Below are 21,030 nucleotides of genomic sequence, written 5' to 3'. Positions count from 1 at the left end.
CTATAAATTTACAAGCTTGGAATTTTGAACTACAGAAACTATGGAAATTTGGGTATTCAACTCAGTTTTCCCTCTCAAAGGCTGTGTTATCTTGCTGTGTTATCTAAACTACTTTAGGTCTTAATTTAATTACCCGTTTAAAAAAATAAACTAAAAGCAAAAAACAGCCTCTTTAACTCCATGATTAACTCCATGATTTATGAAAATAAATGTCTTACTTGTTTGGTATCTGAGAGAAGATTTCAGTCACCCACTTTTCCAAAGTATCCAGAGTTTCTTTGTGGAGAAGGCAGGAAGGAGATAAGAAAGGCAATGTTGTTATTAAAAGTAGAAATGCAATTAGATTTCTCACGGATCTTTAGCTATAAAACAAAGGAATACTTTAATTTGGGCATCACTTGCCACTTCTTAACCAGTAATCAGTAACAGGAAAAATAACTATTTAAGTCTTGAGATACATATAATTTAATTTTGTTGAGACTCCTTTATTCTTTCTTCCTAGTGAATTTAGAAAAAGCACACAAGTAGAAAAAAAGTTTTTGCTAGGCAAGAGTGAAGGACCAAGAGATGAGAATACATTAATCACCATTCCAAAACTTACCTCCTCTAAGGTTTCTCTTAACTAACCTACACTACACTGACCCTTCTCAGCAGCTCCTCAGTACTATTATATTCCCTTTGTTTTACATCAATATACACTTGCTGAGGTCTTCTTAGGTTGATATGATCTCTATCTTCTCTCGATTCTTTTTCTTATATTTCATAGGAAATTCTTTTGAAATTTCTAGTAAAACAGGAGTTCTAAATGAAAAAGGAAATCTTTTAGTCTTATCCCAGTGATTCGTTACCATCACCATCACTGGATATTACTTGTTAGTTCCAACAGACACATGAGTTTCACTAACTCAAAAAGAGATGCCCCAGGATATATAAAACAAGATGCAAATCAGTAAGCAAGTTCTGAATTTACTCCATACTATTTATATTGATATCTAACTTGTAAATGATACAATAAATGCTGACGCTCCAAACTGACTCTAGATTAGACAAAGTTCTCTTATCAATATGTGGGACTTATTTTAGAAATTTGCAAGAAGCATTAATATACTTATATTTGCTATCACTGAAGAAAAGAGTACAAAATAATCAATACCCAGTTGAAGAAAAATGCATGTTCATGACAGATTTGGAAACAAAAATTAGTTTTAAATTGCAAATTAACATTACATACTAAATATAGAATTGCCAACTTTAATAAATGTTGTAAAAGGAATTGAGATACACATTTGCAGTCTAAATGCCATATCCATAACCTTATGTTCATGTCAACTTTAGTGGACTAATTTTGATTCTAAATATAAAAATGTTTTATAATTAAGTGCCAAATCAGCTCTAATCTTAATTTTGACAATGAGAGAGTAAAATTTTATAAAAGGGAGAATTACATTAAGGTGAGAAAATCTGTTTTTCAAAAAGAAATATACAAACTGAGGTATATCAAATGTGTATCAAATACACAAATATGAGGTATATCAAAATATAGAGTTCAGCAAATGACTGACTTTGAAAAGTAACCTAAGGAGACTACAATATAAAGAAAACTACAATATAAAGATACTATGATTTCTTTAATGAGAAAAGTTGATACAACATTATCTTCACTAAAGATAAAAGAAGGGAAAGTGCAGAGGTGACCAATATTTTTACATTTAAGATACTTCTGCTAGCATCACCATGATAGGCTTCAATTAATCATGCCATTTTGTTGGACCCTATGTAATGATGAAAAAGCAAACACTGTGCCCTCTAAGAGTTTATGATTAACACAGATTACATGCAAAAGCAGAGATGATAAAGGCAGCAGCCAAATGCTGCTCAAAAGACCAATTCACAATCTATTAGTACATTAATACACTAACAATAGCCAAGAGATAAGACTTATGTCTATAAGAGAAAAACATTTGTCTGAGAATCAGATGGTCTTGTGTGTCCCTGAGCTTTGCCTCTTCAAATTCTGATTTCCTTTAGTTCATATTAGGATCAACCACTAAAGTAAGTTAACAGTGCATAGCAATACTGATATGACAGACAAATCCTAAAAAAGCACTACTTTCAAGTAATTCTAAGGGCCATAGTAGACAGTATTACCTTTGGATTGAACCACTAAAGTCATGTAATGAGCAGAATAGTAACGCATCCAGAATTCTCTCAATCTAGCATGTGTATCAGTATTATTTCTTTTGGGCTCATGTTTGAGAGTTTCAGCATTTCCTATAAAAAAATGAAAAAGATTATAGATATGACTAAGTTTACTGTATTAAAAGGCTCTACACTGGTGGTGCATCCTCTGCTACTATACACAACTAAGGAAATAACCCAAGTGACTCAAAATACTGAAACAGTTTATAATAAGACAAAAATTCACAGGAAACAATTTCAAGGTATATTTTAACACATAAGGAATTAATCTCTAGTTAGCAATACCTCAACAACAGTACTTGCCTTATACTTTCTTTCTTAATAACTAGTCTATTAGGTTTTATCTATGAATTATTTTAGCAATATTCTGCATAATTCTTAAATATAAACCACATACAGCCAGGATGCCATATAGAGTATAGTAGTAGTAGTGAAATCACTCAGTTGTGTCTGACTCTTTGCGACCCCGTGGACTCTATGTAGCCTACCAGGCTTCAGCGTCCATGGGATTCTCCAGGCAAGAATATTGGAGTGGGTTACCATTTCCTTCTCCAGGGTGTCTTCCCGACCCAGGGATCGAACCCAGGTCTTCCACATTGGAGGCAGATGCTTTAACCTCTGAGCCACCAGGGCAGCCAATAAGAAAACAAGCAAATCACCCTTTGAATGATTGGTCTAAATGCCATTAGGCCAACTCATTCCAGATTCTACTCTGTAGTCAAGTGGATTAATATAAGGCTATAATAACTGAATTCTAACACTAAGAAACAGCCATTATGAAAAACAGACACCATTTAAACAGCTTACCAATTAAACATAATTAGGTCACAGCTCAAAAACTACTAGAGAAATCACTGCTCGATCTCTGCTGATAAAGGCAAATTCAGGTTGGGGTAGAGCACGTATTTTATAACACACTTTTATAAGAGGTTCAAATCCCACAATCCACCATTATCATATTTAAGCAAATTAACTTCTGAGTCTGTTTCTTTATCTTTAAATGGAGATTATGGTACCCAGGTTCATAACACTGTTATGACAATTGAATGGGATAATTCACACTGTGGTAGTAGAGCATCTTGCACCCAAAAAACATTTTCTAAATGTTAGGTGCTATTCCTCATATATCCAACATTAAGGAACCAAAATATAGGCATATTTAACTGCTTTCTATTTGAAAAGCTACCTACCTACCTACCCCAAAACGTAAAAAGTACCTAACTACCTTACCTTTCCATTCTTTATAAACCCTTCATGCTCTCAATCTTTCTTTACTAGAAAATATGAAACACGATGAAGTATTTAGTCTCTTACCCCAAAAAAATTTCCCCATAGGATGTCCAGGTCTAGCAAGGCTTCCAAACAACATTTCTTTTCTGTTTGCATCAGAGGGTCTTGCAAGCTGATATTCTGTCAATTTTAAAGAAATATTTTTAATAAAATTAAATTCAGTATCTTGATTTACTATCTGGAAATTCAGGCTTAAAGAACTGAAAGTAAGGAAGTAACAAAAATTAATTTTATGAATCATGTGTAGTAAGACTGAAGTGAGAAATTCAATGATCTAGGACAAGTTCTAAGACTTAATATACTTCTGTAATTTTGGGTAGTCAATTCACCTTTCTAGAGATTTTCCTTTATTTTCAAATGCAACAGGTAGTTAATGACCTGAAAGTAACAAGTCTAGAATATGAGAACTAAAATACTGCCTGCCATATCAGTAAACAAAGGATGTTACAGTCATCAAGCCATCACATTACAGCCACAGAGACAGTGTGCCCTAAGGAAACTCAGTGTGAGAAAACAGGATACTGGCCCCAGATAGCTGAGATACTATCAAAGGAATGATTTCAGTGAGTCCAGACTCTTACATCTTCCCATACATAGGAAAGCACTAAATTCCTTACCTTGAGATATCTTATTTTCTTTTATTAACAGTAATCTTTTGATGTTCCAACTACCTGGTCTCTTGTTGCAAAAAACTCCTATATATCCTGGCTCTCTGATCCCCCTTGCCACTTTGGAACAGTTTTCTCAGCATTATCTGAGATGCTGTGTCCCAGGCTTCAAGTCCTCAGAGAACCCGTCAAGTAAAACATAACTCTCAACTTTTAGGCTGTGCCTTTTTATTCAGTCAACAGATGCTATGTCCAACATTTTATTAACGAAGGTGCTAATAAAATGTTAAATTCCTTATTATCTGAGAACTTTGCCATATATATTATTTAAATTTCCTCCAAAGCCAACTATGTAGGTAATAAAGTACTAATGGTTAAAAACAATCACTTTGAAGCCAGAAATATCTTGGCTAGAATCCAAGTTCTGTAATTACTAAGCTGCACAACATTGAGGAAGTTATCTAACTTCCTAGATTCTATTTTTCATCTAGAGTATGGAGTTACTAGTACCAAGCTCAAAGGATTTTTTAAAATAAGAATTAAAAAAGATATATTTCTACACTGAACATCTACTATGCAGCAGGTACTACTAAACTAGTTGCTGGAGGTACAAAGTTCAGAATCAAAGCAGAGTCAAGATATCAGGCTGAAGAGATAAAGAAACAATTTTTGAAAAGAGCCCTTCTAAGCCTCAGTTTCACTGCATGTCAAGGATAATGGAGGTAACAATCATAATGATGCACATAATAAGCTCAATAAATGTTGGCTATTATTACTTACAGGAATAATGGTAAGACATTACCAATGTTTAATAAGGAGAGTAACATTATCATTATCATAGATCTAGACTTCAGTAAGTTCATTCTGGTTGTAAAAGTAGACACAGGAAAACTGATGAGGAGCCATCACTGTTATACTTGGAAAAGAGAGCAGAAACCAAAGTGGTGACAGAAGAGATGGAAAGTAGTAGAAACATATATGAAATAACATACTTCAGTTACAAGTCATGAAGTCTAAATCAAAGATGAGACAGCAAAAAAAAATACCATTTCCATATCTGGAAAGCATACACAGTAAAAAGTATACATACATAGCTTCAACAGAGCAAATTTTTAAAATATCTGTAAAAATATGAAGATATGATGGCTATAACACAGAAGAAACAATTCCATTATTAAGTATGAAAGACTGAACAATGGCCCCCAAAGATGGCCATATCTAAATTTCCAAAACCTGTGAATGTGTTACCTTATATGGTAAAAGGAAATTTGCACTGTGATTAAATTAATGATCTTGCGATGCAGAGACTCTACTAGATTATCTGGGTGGTCCCAATGTAATCAGAGGGTCCTTAAAAGAGAGAGGTAAGAGGATCAATGGTGACTGCAGCCATGAAATTAAAAGATGCTTACTCCTTGGAAGAAAAGTTATGACCAACCTAGATAGCATATTCAAAGGCAGAGACATTACTTTGCCAACTAAGGTCCGTCTTGTTAAGGCTATGGTTTTTCCTGTGGTCATGTATGGATGTGAGAGTTGGACTGTGAAGAAGGCTGAGCGCCTAAGAATTGATGCTTTTGAACTGTGGTGTTGGAGAAGACTCTTGAGAGTCCCTTGGACTGTAAGGAGATCCAACCAGTCCATTCTGAAGGAGATCAGCCCTGGGATTTCTTTGGAAGGAATGATGCTGAAGCTGAAACTCCAGTACTTTGGCCACCTCATGTGAAGAATTGACTCACTGGAAAAGACTCTGATGCTGGGGAGGGACTGGGGGCAGGAGGAGAAGGGGACGACAGAGGATAAGATGGCTAGATGGCCTCACTGACTCGATGGACGTGAGTCTGAGTGAACTCTGGGAGTTGGTTATGGACAGGGAGGCCTGGCGTGCTGCGATTCATGGGGTCGCAAAGAGTCGGACACGACTGAGCGACTGAACTGAACTGAAGAGGATCAAGGTCAGAAGATGTTAAGACAAAAGCAGGGTCAGATAGCAAAGGAGATTCCACACCAATGGCTCTTAAGATAATGAAAGGAGCCACAGTCTAGGAAAGTAGGTGGTATCTAGAAGGTAGAAAAGGAAACAGATTCTCCCTTGGGGTCGCCAACAGAAATGCAGTCCTGAGGGAATATTTTAGATTTCCGACCTCCAAAAGTTTAAGAAAATAAATATGCTATTTTAAGCCACTGAGTTTCTGGTAATTTGTTACAGCAGCAAAGGAAACTATAACAGAGTAAATATATAAACATATCTACAAAAAGTCATTTAGAATTCCCCTACAACTGATAAAAATGAGTATAAATACTGAACACTTAGAGAACACACTCAACCACTTGATTATATTAAAAGAAGTTTTGGTCATATCCTCAATCTCAATTACTAAGGTACAATATATAGGCAATTACACATGATTATGTAGAGTATGAATAATCATTTAAATAAAGAGCTAATCATTAAGAATAATATTTCCTCTACAATCATATTTTAGCAATAAGTCAATCTGATTTTAAGATCTATCCTGTGTACATTTGTGGCTTCTGTGATTAAATGTATTCAAGAAAATTATAAAACACTGAACAGACCTATCTGCATTGTGCAAACAAATTCTTATACATCTATGTGTATAACCACTCCATTGAAAGATCAGACCAAAAACAGACTGTCAATGCAGGGCATGGTAATGAAGGTACAACAAGTGATAAATTTAAAACCTAGAAAAGAATCTCTTCTATAAGCAGGAGGAGAAGGAAAAGGAAAATGAAAAGATGAATCTACCATGACAGTTGAATTTCAACTCCTCTCACATTGAATGGGTCATTAAAGCATGCAGGCAACTAAAAACATGCAAATGAGGTGAGAATGATAAAATAAAGATTGTTACATCTGAATAAAAGAAAATAACATTCAACTGTGAAGCTTTCAAAAGTGCTTAATAGACCTCATTATTTGTAGATACTGATTCTGGAAAAAGAAAGGCTAAGATGCCTGACTACAATACTGACTTAGACCTGGCCTAGAGCTGTTAACTCTTAATGGCCTGCATACATATGTGTTAACATGTGACACTATTCAATTATAAATGTTTTGTGGCTTTAGCCAAGATAAATTTATGCTGTGTTCATAAAAAATATCAGTATCTACCAATGTGTAAATACTGAGTCCCCAAATGTTCATATGTTCAATGTTCATAGAACGTAAACTTCGCTCATCTTAAATTTTCTGATGTGTTATAAATACAAATGAGAGAATATATCATAAACAATATGCTAAAAAACAACTACTTAATGAATACTAGTTTGTTACACCAAAATTTAAGACCTCTCCATCTCCTTGCATACATGGCATGCTCAGTCACTTCAGTTGTGTCTGACTCTCTGTGACCCCATGGACACGGCCCGCCAGGGTTCTCTGTCCACGGGATTCTCCAGGCAGAAATACTGGAGTGGGCTGCCATGCACTCCTCCAGGGGATCATGCCGACCCATGGATCAAACCCACATCTCTTGCACTGCAGGTGGGCTCTTTATCGCTGAGCCACTGGGAAAGCCCCTTTCATCTCCGTAATCTCAAGTAAATCCTTTATACTTAGAAGGTTAAGTAACTAATGATATATACCTAGCTATTTGTATAGGATTACAAATTGAAACCTAGGTCTCCTATTACCAAAAACAAAAAAAACAGAGCCTTTAGCCTAAGTTCATTTTAAACCAAAACTACTTATTGTGTGAGTTCATATCATATATCACATATTCAAAATATAATAAAATATATTCTGAATTAAACTTATAAAATTAAATTAGATGTTTAATCTTTTTTGGGGGGCCACACCACACAGCTAGCAAACTTAGTCTGCCAACCAAAGATTGAGCCCAGGTTCTGGCAGAACAATTTCTGAGTCCGATCACTAGACCATCAGGGTATAACCTTTTAAATGGCAATTTCAACCCACTCTTGAAACTATACAAATAAAAACACACTTGAAAGAATTAAAGACACAGAATATAGTTCCTAGGTTCCCAAAAGCAGGGAAAGCTTTTAGGGTTTCCTTATTTATTTTAGTTTTCATACATTCAACAAAGTTATCTGGGCCTACGAAAAAAGTTGTGGGTAAGTAAACAACAAAAATGAAGAAAATGAATATTTGATTACAAGAAGTGACTAGAACTAGGAGGAATCTAACTCCATTCTACCCTCTTTTACTAATAAATTGAGGGCCACAATTAGTGACATTTCTATAAGTAAAACACAGTTTGCTGACTTGAAAACAAATAGTTCTTTCCAGTCATCTGCAGTTTATTTTGCCTAGTGAAGGCTGCTGCTGCTGCTAAATTGCTTCAGTCATGTCCGACTCTGTGCGATCCCATAGACAGCAGCCCACCAGGCTCTCCAATCGCTGGGATTCTCTAGGCAAGGACACTGGAGTGGGCTGCCATGTCCTTCTCCAATGCATGAAAGTGAAAAGTGAAAGTGAAGTTGCTCAGTTGTGTCCCACTCTTAGTGACCCCATGGACTGCAGCCCACCAAGCTCCTCCGTCCATGGAATTTTCCAGGCAAGAATACTGGAGTGGGGTGTCACTGCCTTCTCCACTAGTGAAGGCAGTAAATGATTATCAGAAATAGATACACAATCAAACCAAAGGGAAAATGTTACAAAAGGAAGAATTAGTACAAAGACCTGGCCTCTTCAGTCATGCAAGCCAAGCCTAACCTATATGAACTGGAAGTCCCCCCAAGTGTACTATTACATGTTTCTAATGCTAAAATTAAAAGACGCTTACTCCTTGGAAGGAAAGTTATGACCAACCTAGATACCATATTCAAAAGCAGAGACATTACTCTGCCAACTAAGGTCCGTCTAGTCAAGGCTATGGTTTTTCCAGTGGTCACGTATGGATGTGAGAGTTGGACTGTGAAGAAGGCTGAGTGCTGAAGAATTGATGCTTTTGAACTGTGGTGTTGGAGAAGACTCTTGAGAGTCCCTTGGACTGCAAGGAGATCTAACCAGTCCATTCTGAAGGAGATCAGCCCCGGGTTTTCTTTGGAAGGAATGATGCTAAAGCTGAAACTCCAGTACTTTGGCCACCTCATGCAAAGAGTTTACTCATTGGAAAAGACTCTGATGCTGGGAGGGATTGGGGGCGGGAGGAGAAGGGGACGACAGAGGATGAGATGACTGGATGGCATCACTGACTCAATGGATGTGAGTCTGAGTGAACTCCGGGAGTTGGTGATGGACAGGGAGGCCTGGCGTGCTGCAATTCATGGGGTCGCCAAGAGTTGGACGTGACTGAGCGACTGAACTGAACTGAATGCTAAAATAAGGAAGCAGGGTTAATCTGCAGTGATATTATTTATTGATACCCTATAACTGAGGGATATCTGTAGCATAGTTCTCTAATGAATCCTCACCCTATACAGACACACAGTTTTCCTTATGGTCTTCAGTCTTTTAAACACAAAGATTAAGAAAGACCATCAAAGTAAAATTAAAAGGTTTCCTGCTCAGGAGTTTAGTTTCTTCATCCATAAACATATCAAAATTATTTTCAGAACTACAGAAGCTAAACCCACAAAGTAACAGAAGTTACTGACACACAGAAGTAACAAAAAATAAGCTATTTTAATATCAGGATGGTGCATAAAGTAAAGCCTCAGAGGAAATATTTCTTCATGCAAAGAGTATGTGAACTTCTAAAGTTTGAATACCCAGTATTAGTCTTAAGAATTAAGAATTAGGGTAAGAGGTCAGTCACTGTGGTAAAACCCTCAAAAAAAGCAAAGGCTGAAAAATCAAAAATACATAATCCTTTGATTTATTTCATATCTATCTATACTGAATAGACATTTAATGGCTTCAGTAATAAACATGACATTTTAATTTAGCCCTTTATGACATAAAGAGTGATAAAGAATGATAAATGTGCTAATAACTGGATCAATCAAGGAAAAAGCAGTAAGACATAAAGCACTTACCACTATCAACAGCTTCAACTTCTCGGTCAATTGCATCTCTGATCATTAGCGGATGGATGAAAAACTGGGCCCATCTTAAGACAGAAAAAAAAAACATCTGTCTGGTAAAAGCTTTTCACCAGTCAACATCTACTTTTTTAAAGTAAGAAACTTTACTAAGTTGGAGATTTAGTTCATAATCATGTGTATAAAACCTAAACAATATGCAGCATTTCTAGATTTTGAAGTTTACAAACCACTTTTTCTCTATTATGAAATATAATATCCATTACAGAAAAATACATAAAACATGAGCATACAGACTGTAAGGCAAATACTGAAGTGGCAAATACTCAGTTCAAGAAATAGAACACTGTCAAAACTCTAGAAGCACCCAGCACCCATCACAGAAGTAATACCATAAATGTTACAGTAATCACTTCTCTGCTTTTCTTGGTAGTTTTAACACATATGCATGTATTTCTAGACGGGTGTTTCTTGATTTTTTTTTTTTCCCATTATCAACCCTAAGGAGCCTTTTCAGAAATCTTATTCCAATCACTACCCTATGAAATTTCTGCACACATATAGAGCCTGTTTACATACTGTATGTGTACCTGATTTCATAAGTAAAAAGTATCTGAGGACTACTCTTTTTTAACTTTTTAAGTTGAAATATTAAAGGTTATTACTATTTCACTTAATTGTATAACTGTATTTATGAACTTTAACATAATATATTCCTTATGAAGGTTGTGGTACATCAAATTATATGTGCAAAACACCCATTTAAATAATAACAGCAATACAATCAAGTTTTTTTAATATTTATTTTCTATCAAGACATTAAAAAGTTAATTTCCTACAATATTTAATAAACTTTGAACTTCTGCTTGCTCTGAGAAGAAACTTTTAACTTAATTAGCTACTAGTACTCATTAAAATATTAGACATTTTTTCTTTTCAGTACTTGTTATAACTGATGGGCTAAATAATTTCTATTGAATTAAATGATAAAACAGAATATTATATTTAATTCTAAAAATCAAAGTCACACACAAAAGAGAGAGGGTCAAACATAAACAACATCCACAAGGCAGCTAATGACAACCAACTGACACACACAGACTACTTCTAGTGATGATTTCAAGATCAAACAATCATTTGAAAGTCCTCCAATCATTTATCACCACAATTTTGTAGCCCAGACCTTGCATATGCTCTCCATCTCTTCCATGAACTCAATGTCAGTGTAAATGGTACTCATGTGATACTTGAGAAAACTCATAAAGAAATCAATACTAAGTGAAGATTTTTTTTTTCAAAATGTTAAGATTTTATTTATAAAGCTTCTTTGTTGTACAGAAAGTAAAAATGCTGTTACAATCTTGGTGTAACTGGTAGCCACGGACAGTTGACTCACCAATCACAGCTATCCATGCTACAGCAAGTCTTACGCAAAAACCTAACAACGCTACAATTTTGTTGGGGTGAAGTCCCCAAGCTTGGTGGTGGATTTCCAAGAGGGACTAAATGGAGGAAGGTGGAATGTCACAGGAACTATTCTTTGGCTCTTTGGGTGGGTGGGTGTCCTGGGGTTTGTATCACAGCTACCCTTTTATTTTTCTTAAAAAAAAAAAAAAGCTACCAAATCCATGTCAGCAGTCCAACCAATACTGAACAGTTCTTTTTTTTGCAGGTTATTGGGGTCTTATTAATCATCTTCTCCTTCATCATGTTTCTCTCTTCCTCTTTTCACCTTTCCTGCTTTCTTCCTCTTCTTCATCTTCATCTTCGTCCTCATCCTCCTCATTATCTTCATCAACTTCTCCATCATGTCCAAATTCTTCTTCCTCCCCACTGACTTCATCTTCATCCTCTTCCCCTTCTACATCTTCGTCTTCATCATCCTCTTCATCATCAAACTCTTCTTCCTCACCATCTTCATCCTCCTCCTTATCCTCTTCTTCATCCACACCATCCACCTCGGCATCTGAATCTGGGGCTTCACGATCCTCTCGGTCATAGCCATCCAGATAGGTCAGCTGGGGCAGGAGCTTGAAGACACTCTCTCGGTAGTCATTTAGGTTAGTAACCTCACAGTTAAACAGATCCAGCCTCTTTAGACATTCCAACTTTTTCAAAGGTTCCAGGGTGCTGATATCTTTCAGTTTATTTCCACTTAAGTTTAGATGTGTAAGATTTGGAAGTTTTTCTGCTAACATATCCAGACCTCCACAGATTCTATTGTCACTGAGCTCAAGCTTTTTCAATTTAGGTAGTTTGGGAAGATTTGAAACTGAAATCAAGCCTACATTTATTAAACTGAGGAACTCTAAGTTCACAAATTCAGCTGTTAAGCCCTCAATTTTCCCATCATTTGATTTGCAATTGTCCAGGACAAGTTCTCGAACAGCTGCCGGGGTCCGGTTCCTCAGCTCCAGGTGGATCCTCCTCTTCATGTCCATGTTTCTCTCTCTTCCCCCCTCTTCAAACTTAACTTTCCGCGGCGGGGGCGGAGGGGGGAAAGGCGTCCCAGCCTGCGCAGCGAGGGCCGTCGGAAGGGGTCTGCTCGAGGCACAGGCCGACAGCGCGGTCCTGGGTGGCGGGCGGCGTGCGGGCAGGCGAGCGGAGCCGCCGGAAGCAAGTTACTCGCGGGAGCGGAGAGAAACCATGGAGGGAAAAGGGGGCTGGAGCACAGCTCTGGTCTCACTACCGCCGCCCCCGGCCGTGGCCTCGCACTGCGCTTAAACCGGCGACGCGGCGCGGGTGGCTGCTCGGCTCGACTCGGCCACGCGCGGCGCCGCTCCCTAAGTGAAGATTTTGCAGGTAGGGTTAAGCTTTGGAGGACCACAAACCATTATAATATCAAACATTTTTTTACCTCCAGGAACCAATTTCTGCTACCAAAAGAAACAATATGAACCCTGCCAAGAATGCATGTTCTAGACAATACAGTTTCATTTTTGAACTTCATATAAATGGATATACAGTTTATATACCCTTTACATGATTTATTTAACTCAACACTATTAATGGTCATTCACAATGTTACATGTGACTGTGGCTGATTTATTTTCACTGCAGTAGAATATTTCACTGCATGAATTTACTCATCCATTCTACTGCTGATGGACAATTTGTGCTGGTTCCGGATCTGAACCATTACAAACAATGCTATCAAAAACATTCTTGTAAGTATATACCATAGCACATGTGCACAAGTTTGTCTAAATATCTATCTAAGAAAGAACTCCTAGGTAATAGCATATGCATCATATGTTCTACATCACCAGGTTAATATCAAACCTTTCCAAAAGTGATTGTGCCAGTTTACTCTTGCATCAGAGCATTCCTCCAATCCTCTACAACCTCACCCTCACTTGGTATTATCCGACGTTAAAATTCTCTGTAACTTTTAGAAGGATAGTTAAATTTCAAAATGATTTGAATTTACATTTTCCTGATAGAACATTTTATAATTTTAGTAATAATTTTAATTTCTTCTTTTATAATATGCCTGTTTAAGGGCTTTTTCTATTGGGTTGTACTTTTCTTATTGATTCTAACAGTATATATATTTAATTACCCATTGTGGCTCAGACAGTAAAACGTCTGCCTACAATGCAGGAGACCTGGGTTCGATCCCTGGGTCGGGAAGATCCCCTGGAGAAGGAAATGGCTACCCACTCCAGTACTCTTGCCTGGAAAATCCCATGGATCCTGGTAGGCTACAGTTCATGGGGTCGCAAAGATTCGGACACAACTGAGTGACTTCACTTCACTTATATAATATGTAATAGCATATATAATCATATGTAAACATTGTAATCTAATAATTAAAACTCAGTGGTAGTTATTCTAAATATAAGTCCTTTTTAGTTACATGTGTTACAAATATTTTCTTCCACTTTATACTTGCTTTTTTCACTCTATGTTACCTTTACATGAACGCAATGTACTATCATCTCTCCTTTTTATTTTTCCATCTTGTTTGATAATCCTTATCTAAGGTTAAAGTCACACTTTTCCATAAAACTTTTAATGGCACTTTTCACTTTTTGGTCTACAATCCACATAGAATTGATTTTTTTGTGTATGCTGTGAAATAGGGAGTCAATTTTGTTTTTGCCATTATACTGTCTTGGTATCATTTTTTTAAAAAGCCCTTGACCACTGCTTCATAATGTTCCTATCAAAATTCAAGTGTCCACATATGTGTTGGTCTATTTACATTCCAAGAAACATTCTGTTCCACCGTCTCTTTGTCTAGCCTTCTGCTAACACCACAATGTGCTAATTACAAAACAAATCTTAATATCTAGTAGGTCAAGTTCTACGACCTTGTTATTTTTCCAATTCAAAAGTATCCCAGCTATAGTTAGCCCTCTGTATTTCTTTATAAATCTTAGATTGTCTATTTCAGACTAAGTAAATCTTCTAAGATTATGGTTGTGATATCACTGAATCTGTACATTAAATAGGAAGAACTAATGTCACTGAAAAAAACGAGAGAAAGATTTTGGGGTATCCCCTGGTGGTCCAGTGGTTAGGACTCCGCACTTTCAATGCAGGTGCAGGGGTTTGATCCCTGGCTGGGGAGCTAGGATCCTCTATGCTTATAGCAAAGTAGCCAAAAACAAAAGAAAAAGTTTTTTAAAGGGCTTAAAATCCATAAATAGTATTTTTCTCAATTTATTTAGGTCTTTTATTTAATATTTTAATAAGATTTTAATATATCCTCCATGAAGAAGTCTTATATATAATTTGGGGGATGATTCCTTTTTTCTCCCAAACTTTAAACTATTTATTTTGTATTGGGGTATAGCTGGTTAACAATGTTGCAGTAGTTTCAGATGAACCGTGCAAGGGACTCAGCCATATATACCCATGTATCCATTCTCCCCTAAACACCCCTCCTTTCCAGGCTTCTACATAACACTGACCTGAGTTCCATGTGTTATATGCAATAGGTCCCTGGTTGGTTATGGGGAATGATTCTTGAATGTCTGATTATTTATGTAGCTTTTATAAACTTGTTTTTAAATTTCAATTTCTAACAGCTGCAGAGACACAGAAATTATACTTTTATATGTTAAACATTATTTTCGTAATTTTAAACTTTTGCATATCCAGCTATCTTACTGAATTCTGTTGTTAGTCATTTTTATCTGTATATTTTAGATTTTCTATGTTTATAATCCTATCATATGCTATGACAGTAGCTTATTTTGCTTATTTTTTCTTCCCTAATAGAATGATGAATAGAAGTGATCATAAACCGCATCTGCCTTGTTCTTGATCCCAGCTTGAAATCTTTCAAAGTTTCACTACTAAATATAAGGTTTTATTTAAAATATCAAATATCACACTGAGAAAGCTACCTTATACTCCACTTGCCAACAGCATCTTCATTAACAGATACTCAATTTCATCATGTAATTTTTCTCTACATACACCAAATTATGGTTTTTTTTCTCCTTCAATCTGGCAGTGAGATGAACAGCACTGATTTTGTTAACCCTACCCTGTATTTCCAGGATGAATCCAACTCAGTACTGCTATATCAGCCTGTTTGTGAATCTGCTCTATATTTTTTCTTATACTTTCTTATATCAAGGTCAAGGTCATGCTATTTTTTAAATGAGGGAGGAATTATTTCTTTCCTCCATTTTTTTGTAAGACTCTAAAGAAAACAAGTTTATTTTTGAGAAGACCTTTCATTACTGATTGATTTCTTTAATGATTATGAATATGCAAGCTTTTAAATTATAATTTCTCTTATGTGGGTTTTATAAATAATATTACTAGGAATTTGTGAATGCCCTCTAGTTTTTTCATTTATTGCAAAATGTTTTCAAAATATTATATTTTCAATATCAGCCAATATATCATATTCCTTTTTATTTCTGATATTGTCACATACTTTTTTCCTTTGACCAGTCTCATGAAAGGTTTATCTATATTGTTAGTTTTTTCAAACCAACATTTAGCTTTCTTGAAAGTCTGTTTGCTGTTTCTATTGAGAAATAATTCACATACCACAAAATATCCCTTTAAAAGTATATAATTAGCTTTTTTAGCGCCATCTGCTCGCGGCGCCGCCTCCTGCTCCTCCCGCCGCCGCCCTGAGTCACTGCCTGCGCAGCTCCGGCTGCTCGGCTCCCCGCGCTCCCCACCGGAGAGCTGAGCTGGAAAACGAAATTTGCCATTTTTGAAAATACTTGGCATTTGTACAACATGGCAGACATCGACAACAAAGAACAGTCTGAACTTGATGAAGATTTGGATGATGTTGAAGAAGTAGAAGAAGAAGAAACTAGTGAAGAAACAAAAATCAAAGCGCGTCAGCTGACTGTTCAGATGATGCAAAATCCTCAGATTCTTGCAGCCCTTCAAGAAAGACTTGATGGTCTGGTAGAAACGTTTACCAACAGGACACATTGAAAGCTTGCCTAGGGTAGTTAAAAGACGAGTGAATGCTCTCAAAAACCTTCAAGTTAAATGTGCACAGATAGAAGCCAAATTCTATGAGGAAGTTCATGATCTTGAAAGAAAGTATGCTGTTCTTTATCAGCCTCTGTTTGATAAGCGATTTGAGATCATTAATGCCATTTATGAACCTACAGAAGAAGAATGTGAATGGAAACCAGATGAGAAAGATGAAATTTCGGAGGAGCTAAAAGAAAAGGCCAAGATTGAAGATGAGAAAAAGGATGAAGAAAAAGAAGATCCCAAGGGAATTCCTGAGTTTTGGCTGACCTTTCTAAGAATGTTGACTTGCTCAGTGATATGGTTCAGGAACATGATGAGCCTATTCTGAAGCACTTGAAAGATATTATAGTGAAGTTCTCAGATGCTGGTCAACCTATGAGTTTTGTCTTAGAATTTCACTTTGAACCCAATGAATATTTCATAAATGAAGTGTTGACAAAGACATATAGGATGAGGTCAGAACCAGATGATTCTGATCCCTTTTCTTTTGATGGACCAGAAATTATGGGTTGTACAGGGTGCCAGATAGATTGGAAAAAAGGGAAGAATGTCACTTTGAAAACGATTAAGAAGAAGTAGAAACACAAGGACGTGGGACAGTTCGTACTGTGACCAAAACAGTTTCTAATGACTCTTTCTTTAATTTTTTTGCCCCTCCTGAAGTTCCTGAGAATGGAGATCTGGATGATGATTCTGAAGCTACCCTCGCTGCAGACTTTGAAATTGGTCACTATTTACGTGAGCGTATAATCCCAAGATCAGTGTTATACTTTACTGGAGAAGCTATTGAAGAAGATGATGATGATTATGAAGAAGAAGGTGAAGAAGCGGATGAGCAAGGGGAAGAAGAAGGAGATGAGGAAAATGATCCAGACTAGGACCCAAAGAAGGATCAAAACCCAGCAGAGTGCAAGCAGCAGTGAAGCAGGATGTATGAGGCCCTGAGGATAACCTGCACTGATCTGCCTTCTGCTTCCATGGAAAGGATGAATTTACGTCATTTGACAAGCCTATTTCAAGTTTTTTGTTTGTTTGTTTGCTCATTTTTGTTTTTGCATCCTAAAAGTCATATAATTTTAGTTCTAAAAAAAAAAGTATATAATTAAAAGGATTTTACTGCAGAATTGTGTACATTACCACTAATTTCAGAAAAGTCATTAACCCGAAAATAAAACTCTGTACCCATTAACAGTCATTTTCTATTCCCTCATCCCTCTAGCCCCTGGCAAGCACTATAACACTTTTGGTCTCTATAGATTTGCCTATTTTGGACATTTCATGTAAATGGAATCAAACCTTATATGGGGCCTTTTGTGTCTGGCCTCTTTCTCTTAGCATAATGCTTTCAAGATTCATTTCAACATTCATTCAAACATTGTATCATATACCAGAACTTCATTCCCTAATTATTGCCAAGTAACATTCCTTTGTATGGATATGCCACATTTGGTTTCTCCATTCATCAGTGGATTGACATTTTGGTTTTTCCACTTTTGACCTATTATATATAATGCTGCTACAAACACTCATTTAGGTATTTTTATGTAAACATATGTATGTTTTCAGTTCTCTAGAGCATGTATACTAAGAGTAGAATTGCTGGGTCATATTTTAGCTCTAACTTTTGATGAAGTTTTCTAACTACATTTTCTAACACAGCTGCACCACCAACAATGTATGAAGGTTCTAACTTACCTACACATTCACCAATAATTGTTAATGTCCTTTTTGAAGTGATATCTCACTGAAGTTTTTTTAATTGAAGCATAACTGTTTTACAGTGGTATGTTCATTTCTGTGCATAGCAAAGTGACTTGGTTACACATATTTTTTTCTATTCTTTTCCACTCTGGTTTATCAAAGGATACTGAATATAATTTCCTTGCTATAAAGTAGGATCTTATGGTTTATCCATCCTATATATACTTGTTTGCAACTGCTAATCCAAAACTCCCAACTGTTCCCCCTCTACTCCTGCTTGGCCACCACAAGTCTGTTCTCTATGTCCTTGAGTCTGTTTCTGTTTCATAGTATGTTCATTTTGTGTTCTATTTTAGATTCCACACATAATTGATATCATATTGGTCTCTGTCTTTCTGACTTACTTCATTTAGTATGATAATCTCTAGGGTCCATTCATGTTGTTGCAAGTGGCATTATTTCATTCTTTTTTATAGCTGAGTAATACTCCATTGTATAAACACACCACTTCTTTTCCTATTTATCTATTGATGGATATATAGGTTGCTTCCACGTTTGGCTATTGTAAATGGTGCTGCTATGAACACTGGGGTGGATGTATCCTTTCAAACTAGTTTTCGTCTTTTCCAGACGTATGCCCAAGAGTGGGACTGTTGGATCATGATGGTGGATCATGTTGTCCACAGTTTTCCATAGTGAATACACCAATTTACATTTCCTAGAAGGGTGTAAAAGGGGTTTCCTTTTCTCCACACACTCTTCAACATTTATTATTTGTTGACTTTTTAATGATGGCTATGTGACCAGTGTGAGGTGGTACACCTTCACTGAAGTTTTGATTTTCATTTTCCTAGTGACTAAGATGTTGAGCATCTTTTCATGTGCTTATTGGGCACCTGAGTATCTTCCTTGGAGAAATGTCTATTCAAATTCTTTGCCCATTCAAAAATTGGATTATTTGTCTTATTGTTGAACATAGATACTAGCACCTTAACAAATATATGATTTTTCAATATTTTCTTCCCTTCTGTGAACTGTCTTTTCGTTTTCTTCATAGGACCTATTAAAGCAAAAAAAATTTTAATTTTAGTGGAGTCCAATTTATCCAGTTTTTCCTTTGTTCCTTCTGTGTTTCATGGCATATTTGCAGAACTACTGCCATGTCTAATCACAGAGATTTAAGCCTATGTTTAGAGTCTTACAGCTTTTGCTCTTACACTTAAGTATATGTCTCAACATGTATATGGTATGAACAAAGTGTCTAACTTGATTCTTTTGTTATGTGCATTTCCAGCTGTCCCAGTATCACGTGTTGAAAAACAGTTTTTTCCCACTGAATTGATGTGGCACCCTTGCAACTAACCATAAGTGTAATGGTTTATTTCTGGAGGCCCAACTCTATTCCATTGATCTGTATGTCTATTCTTTTTTTTTTTTTTTTTTTAATTTATTTGGCTGTGCTGGGTCTTAGTTGTCTCATGTGGGATCTAGTTCCCTAACCAGGCATTGAACCCAGGCATTGGGAGCATGAAGTCTTAGCCACTAGACCACCAGGGAAGTTCTCCTATGTGTCTATTCTTATGTCAGTACCATGCAGCTTTGGGTAAGTTTTGAAACTGAGAATATGAGTCCTTTAACTGTGTTCTTTTCAGGATTAATTTTGGCTATTCTTGGTCAATTCCTTTCTATGTGAATTTCAGAACCAACTCATCAATTTCTTCAAAAAAGACAGGTGAAATTTTGATATGGACTAAGTTGAATCTATAGACAAATTTGGGATGTACTGCCATCTTAAGTCTTGTAATCTGTGAACATGGGATGTCTTTCCAGCTCTTGCAACTCTCTTGTTAAATTTATTCCTAAGTATCTTATTCTTTTTAATACTACTGTACAAGGAATTTTCTCTTAATTTCATTTTTGAATTTTTCATTGCTAGTGTGTAAAAATAGTTGATTTTTGTACAATGATCTTGATTCTGCAACCCTGTTAACTTGATATTAGCTCTAACAGTTCATCTGTAGAATTTGTAGGGTTATTCACATATAGTAAGTTCTTGCTATTTGCAGTAGTTGGTTTTTAAAGTTGTCAAGTCTGCTGAATAAGCAAGTACTGAGTGACTCTCTAGGAGTAATACATACATAAACACACACACACTCACACACAGATTATGACCTTAAATCCTAAAGGTATCTAATTCTAGTTGATTCTCTTTTATTTCACAAAAAAGAGAATGAGATTCAGAAGCATTAAGGACTTTGCCTAAGGCCACTTTCGCAATGGGTTCTTTTACTATGTTATTCTATTCCCTATCCTCTGGTCACTTCTGTATGAAAGCTGAAATAAAAAGGTAGAGTGTTGCCTTGTTCAACCTCAGCTGAGAATGTGTAGGTCAAGCAACTCAAATTTTTCACAATTTTCCTTTTTTTCTCCTCATATGTCCATGAATGACTGCAAAAGCATCACAGGTATTCATCTTGGAGCTACAAAAACCTTTAGTGAGTAGATAAATTCTCCATAAATAATGAGAATCATTCATATAAGATGATGACGTCTACAAGTAGTTTTACTATTTTCCCAATCTGCAAGCCTTCTTTTTTGTGTCTAATTGTTCTAGCTAAAACCTCCACTACAATGTCAAATAGAGGTGGACAGAGCTGATGTCTTGATCCTATTTGGGGAAATCTTTTCAATCTTCCACCATTAAAAATGATGTTAGTTGTGGGTTATTCATAGATACTCTTTATGAAGTTGAGGAAGTTCCCTTTTATTCATGGTTTATTACATGTTT

The 21,030-nt window shown here is 36.2% G+C and overlaps 2 protein-coding genes and 1 pseudogene across 4 annotated transcripts in view; 1 reads left to right on the top strand and 2 right to left on the bottom strand.

The window, feature by feature from the left end:
* The window catches only part of NRDC (nardilysin convertase), a 114,489-nt gene that overhangs the window by 40,255 nt on the left and 53,204 nt on the right, over positions 1-21,030 (bottom strand). For both annotated transcript variants that reach the window (XM_068966685.1, XM_068966686.1), the window contains 4 exons: positions 10,068-10,141; positions 3,514-3,609; positions 2,149-2,271; positions 219-276 (listed from right to left, as the gene is read on the bottom strand). In XM_068966685.1, coding sequence (XP_068822786.1) covers positions 219-276; positions 2,149-2,271; positions 3,514-3,609; positions 10,068-10,141 — 351 coding nt within the window. The remainder of the gene's footprint in view (positions 1-218; positions 277-2,148; positions 2,272-3,513; positions 3,610-10,067; positions 10,142-21,030) is intronic.
* Positions 11,780-12,682, bottom strand: LOC138073822 (acidic leucine-rich nuclear phosphoprotein 32 family member B-like). 2 transcript variants are annotated; one of them, XM_068965754.1, is made up of 2 exons: positions 12,310-12,682; positions 11,780-12,186 (listed from the first exon to the last, which is right to left on the bottom strand). In XM_068965754.1, exons 1-2 carry the CDS (start codon positions 12,512-12,514, stop codon positions 11,780-11,782), a joined length of 612 nt encoding a protein of 203 aa, XP_068821855.1. In that variant the 5' UTR covers positions 12,515-12,682. The 2 variants fall into 2 exon arrangements, with proteins under 2 accessions (XP_068821855.1, XP_068821854.1); XM_068965753.1 differs by having other exon boundaries at positions 11,780-12,682.
* LOC138073507 (nucleosome assembly protein 1-like 1) lies at positions 16,172-17,537 on the top strand (annotated as a pseudogene).

The sequence above is a fragment of the Capricornis sumatraensis genome, chromosome 2 (genome assembly GCF_032405125.1).
Source record: "Capricornis sumatraensis isolate serow.1 chromosome 2, serow.2, whole genome shotgun sequence".
Taxonomy (NCBI): Eukaryota; Metazoa; Chordata; class Mammalia; order Artiodactyla; family Bovidae; genus Capricornis; species Capricornis sumatraensis.
Note: the sequence above shows the minus strand (reverse complement) of the source record. Positions and strands in the feature narration are given on the sequence as shown.

What these genes read in the sequence shown, in the direction of transcription:
- LOC138073822 (XM_068965753.1), bottom strand. Translation starts at nt 12,514, where the DNA reads ATGGACATGAAGAGGAGGATCCACCTGGAGCTGAGGAACCGGACCCCG.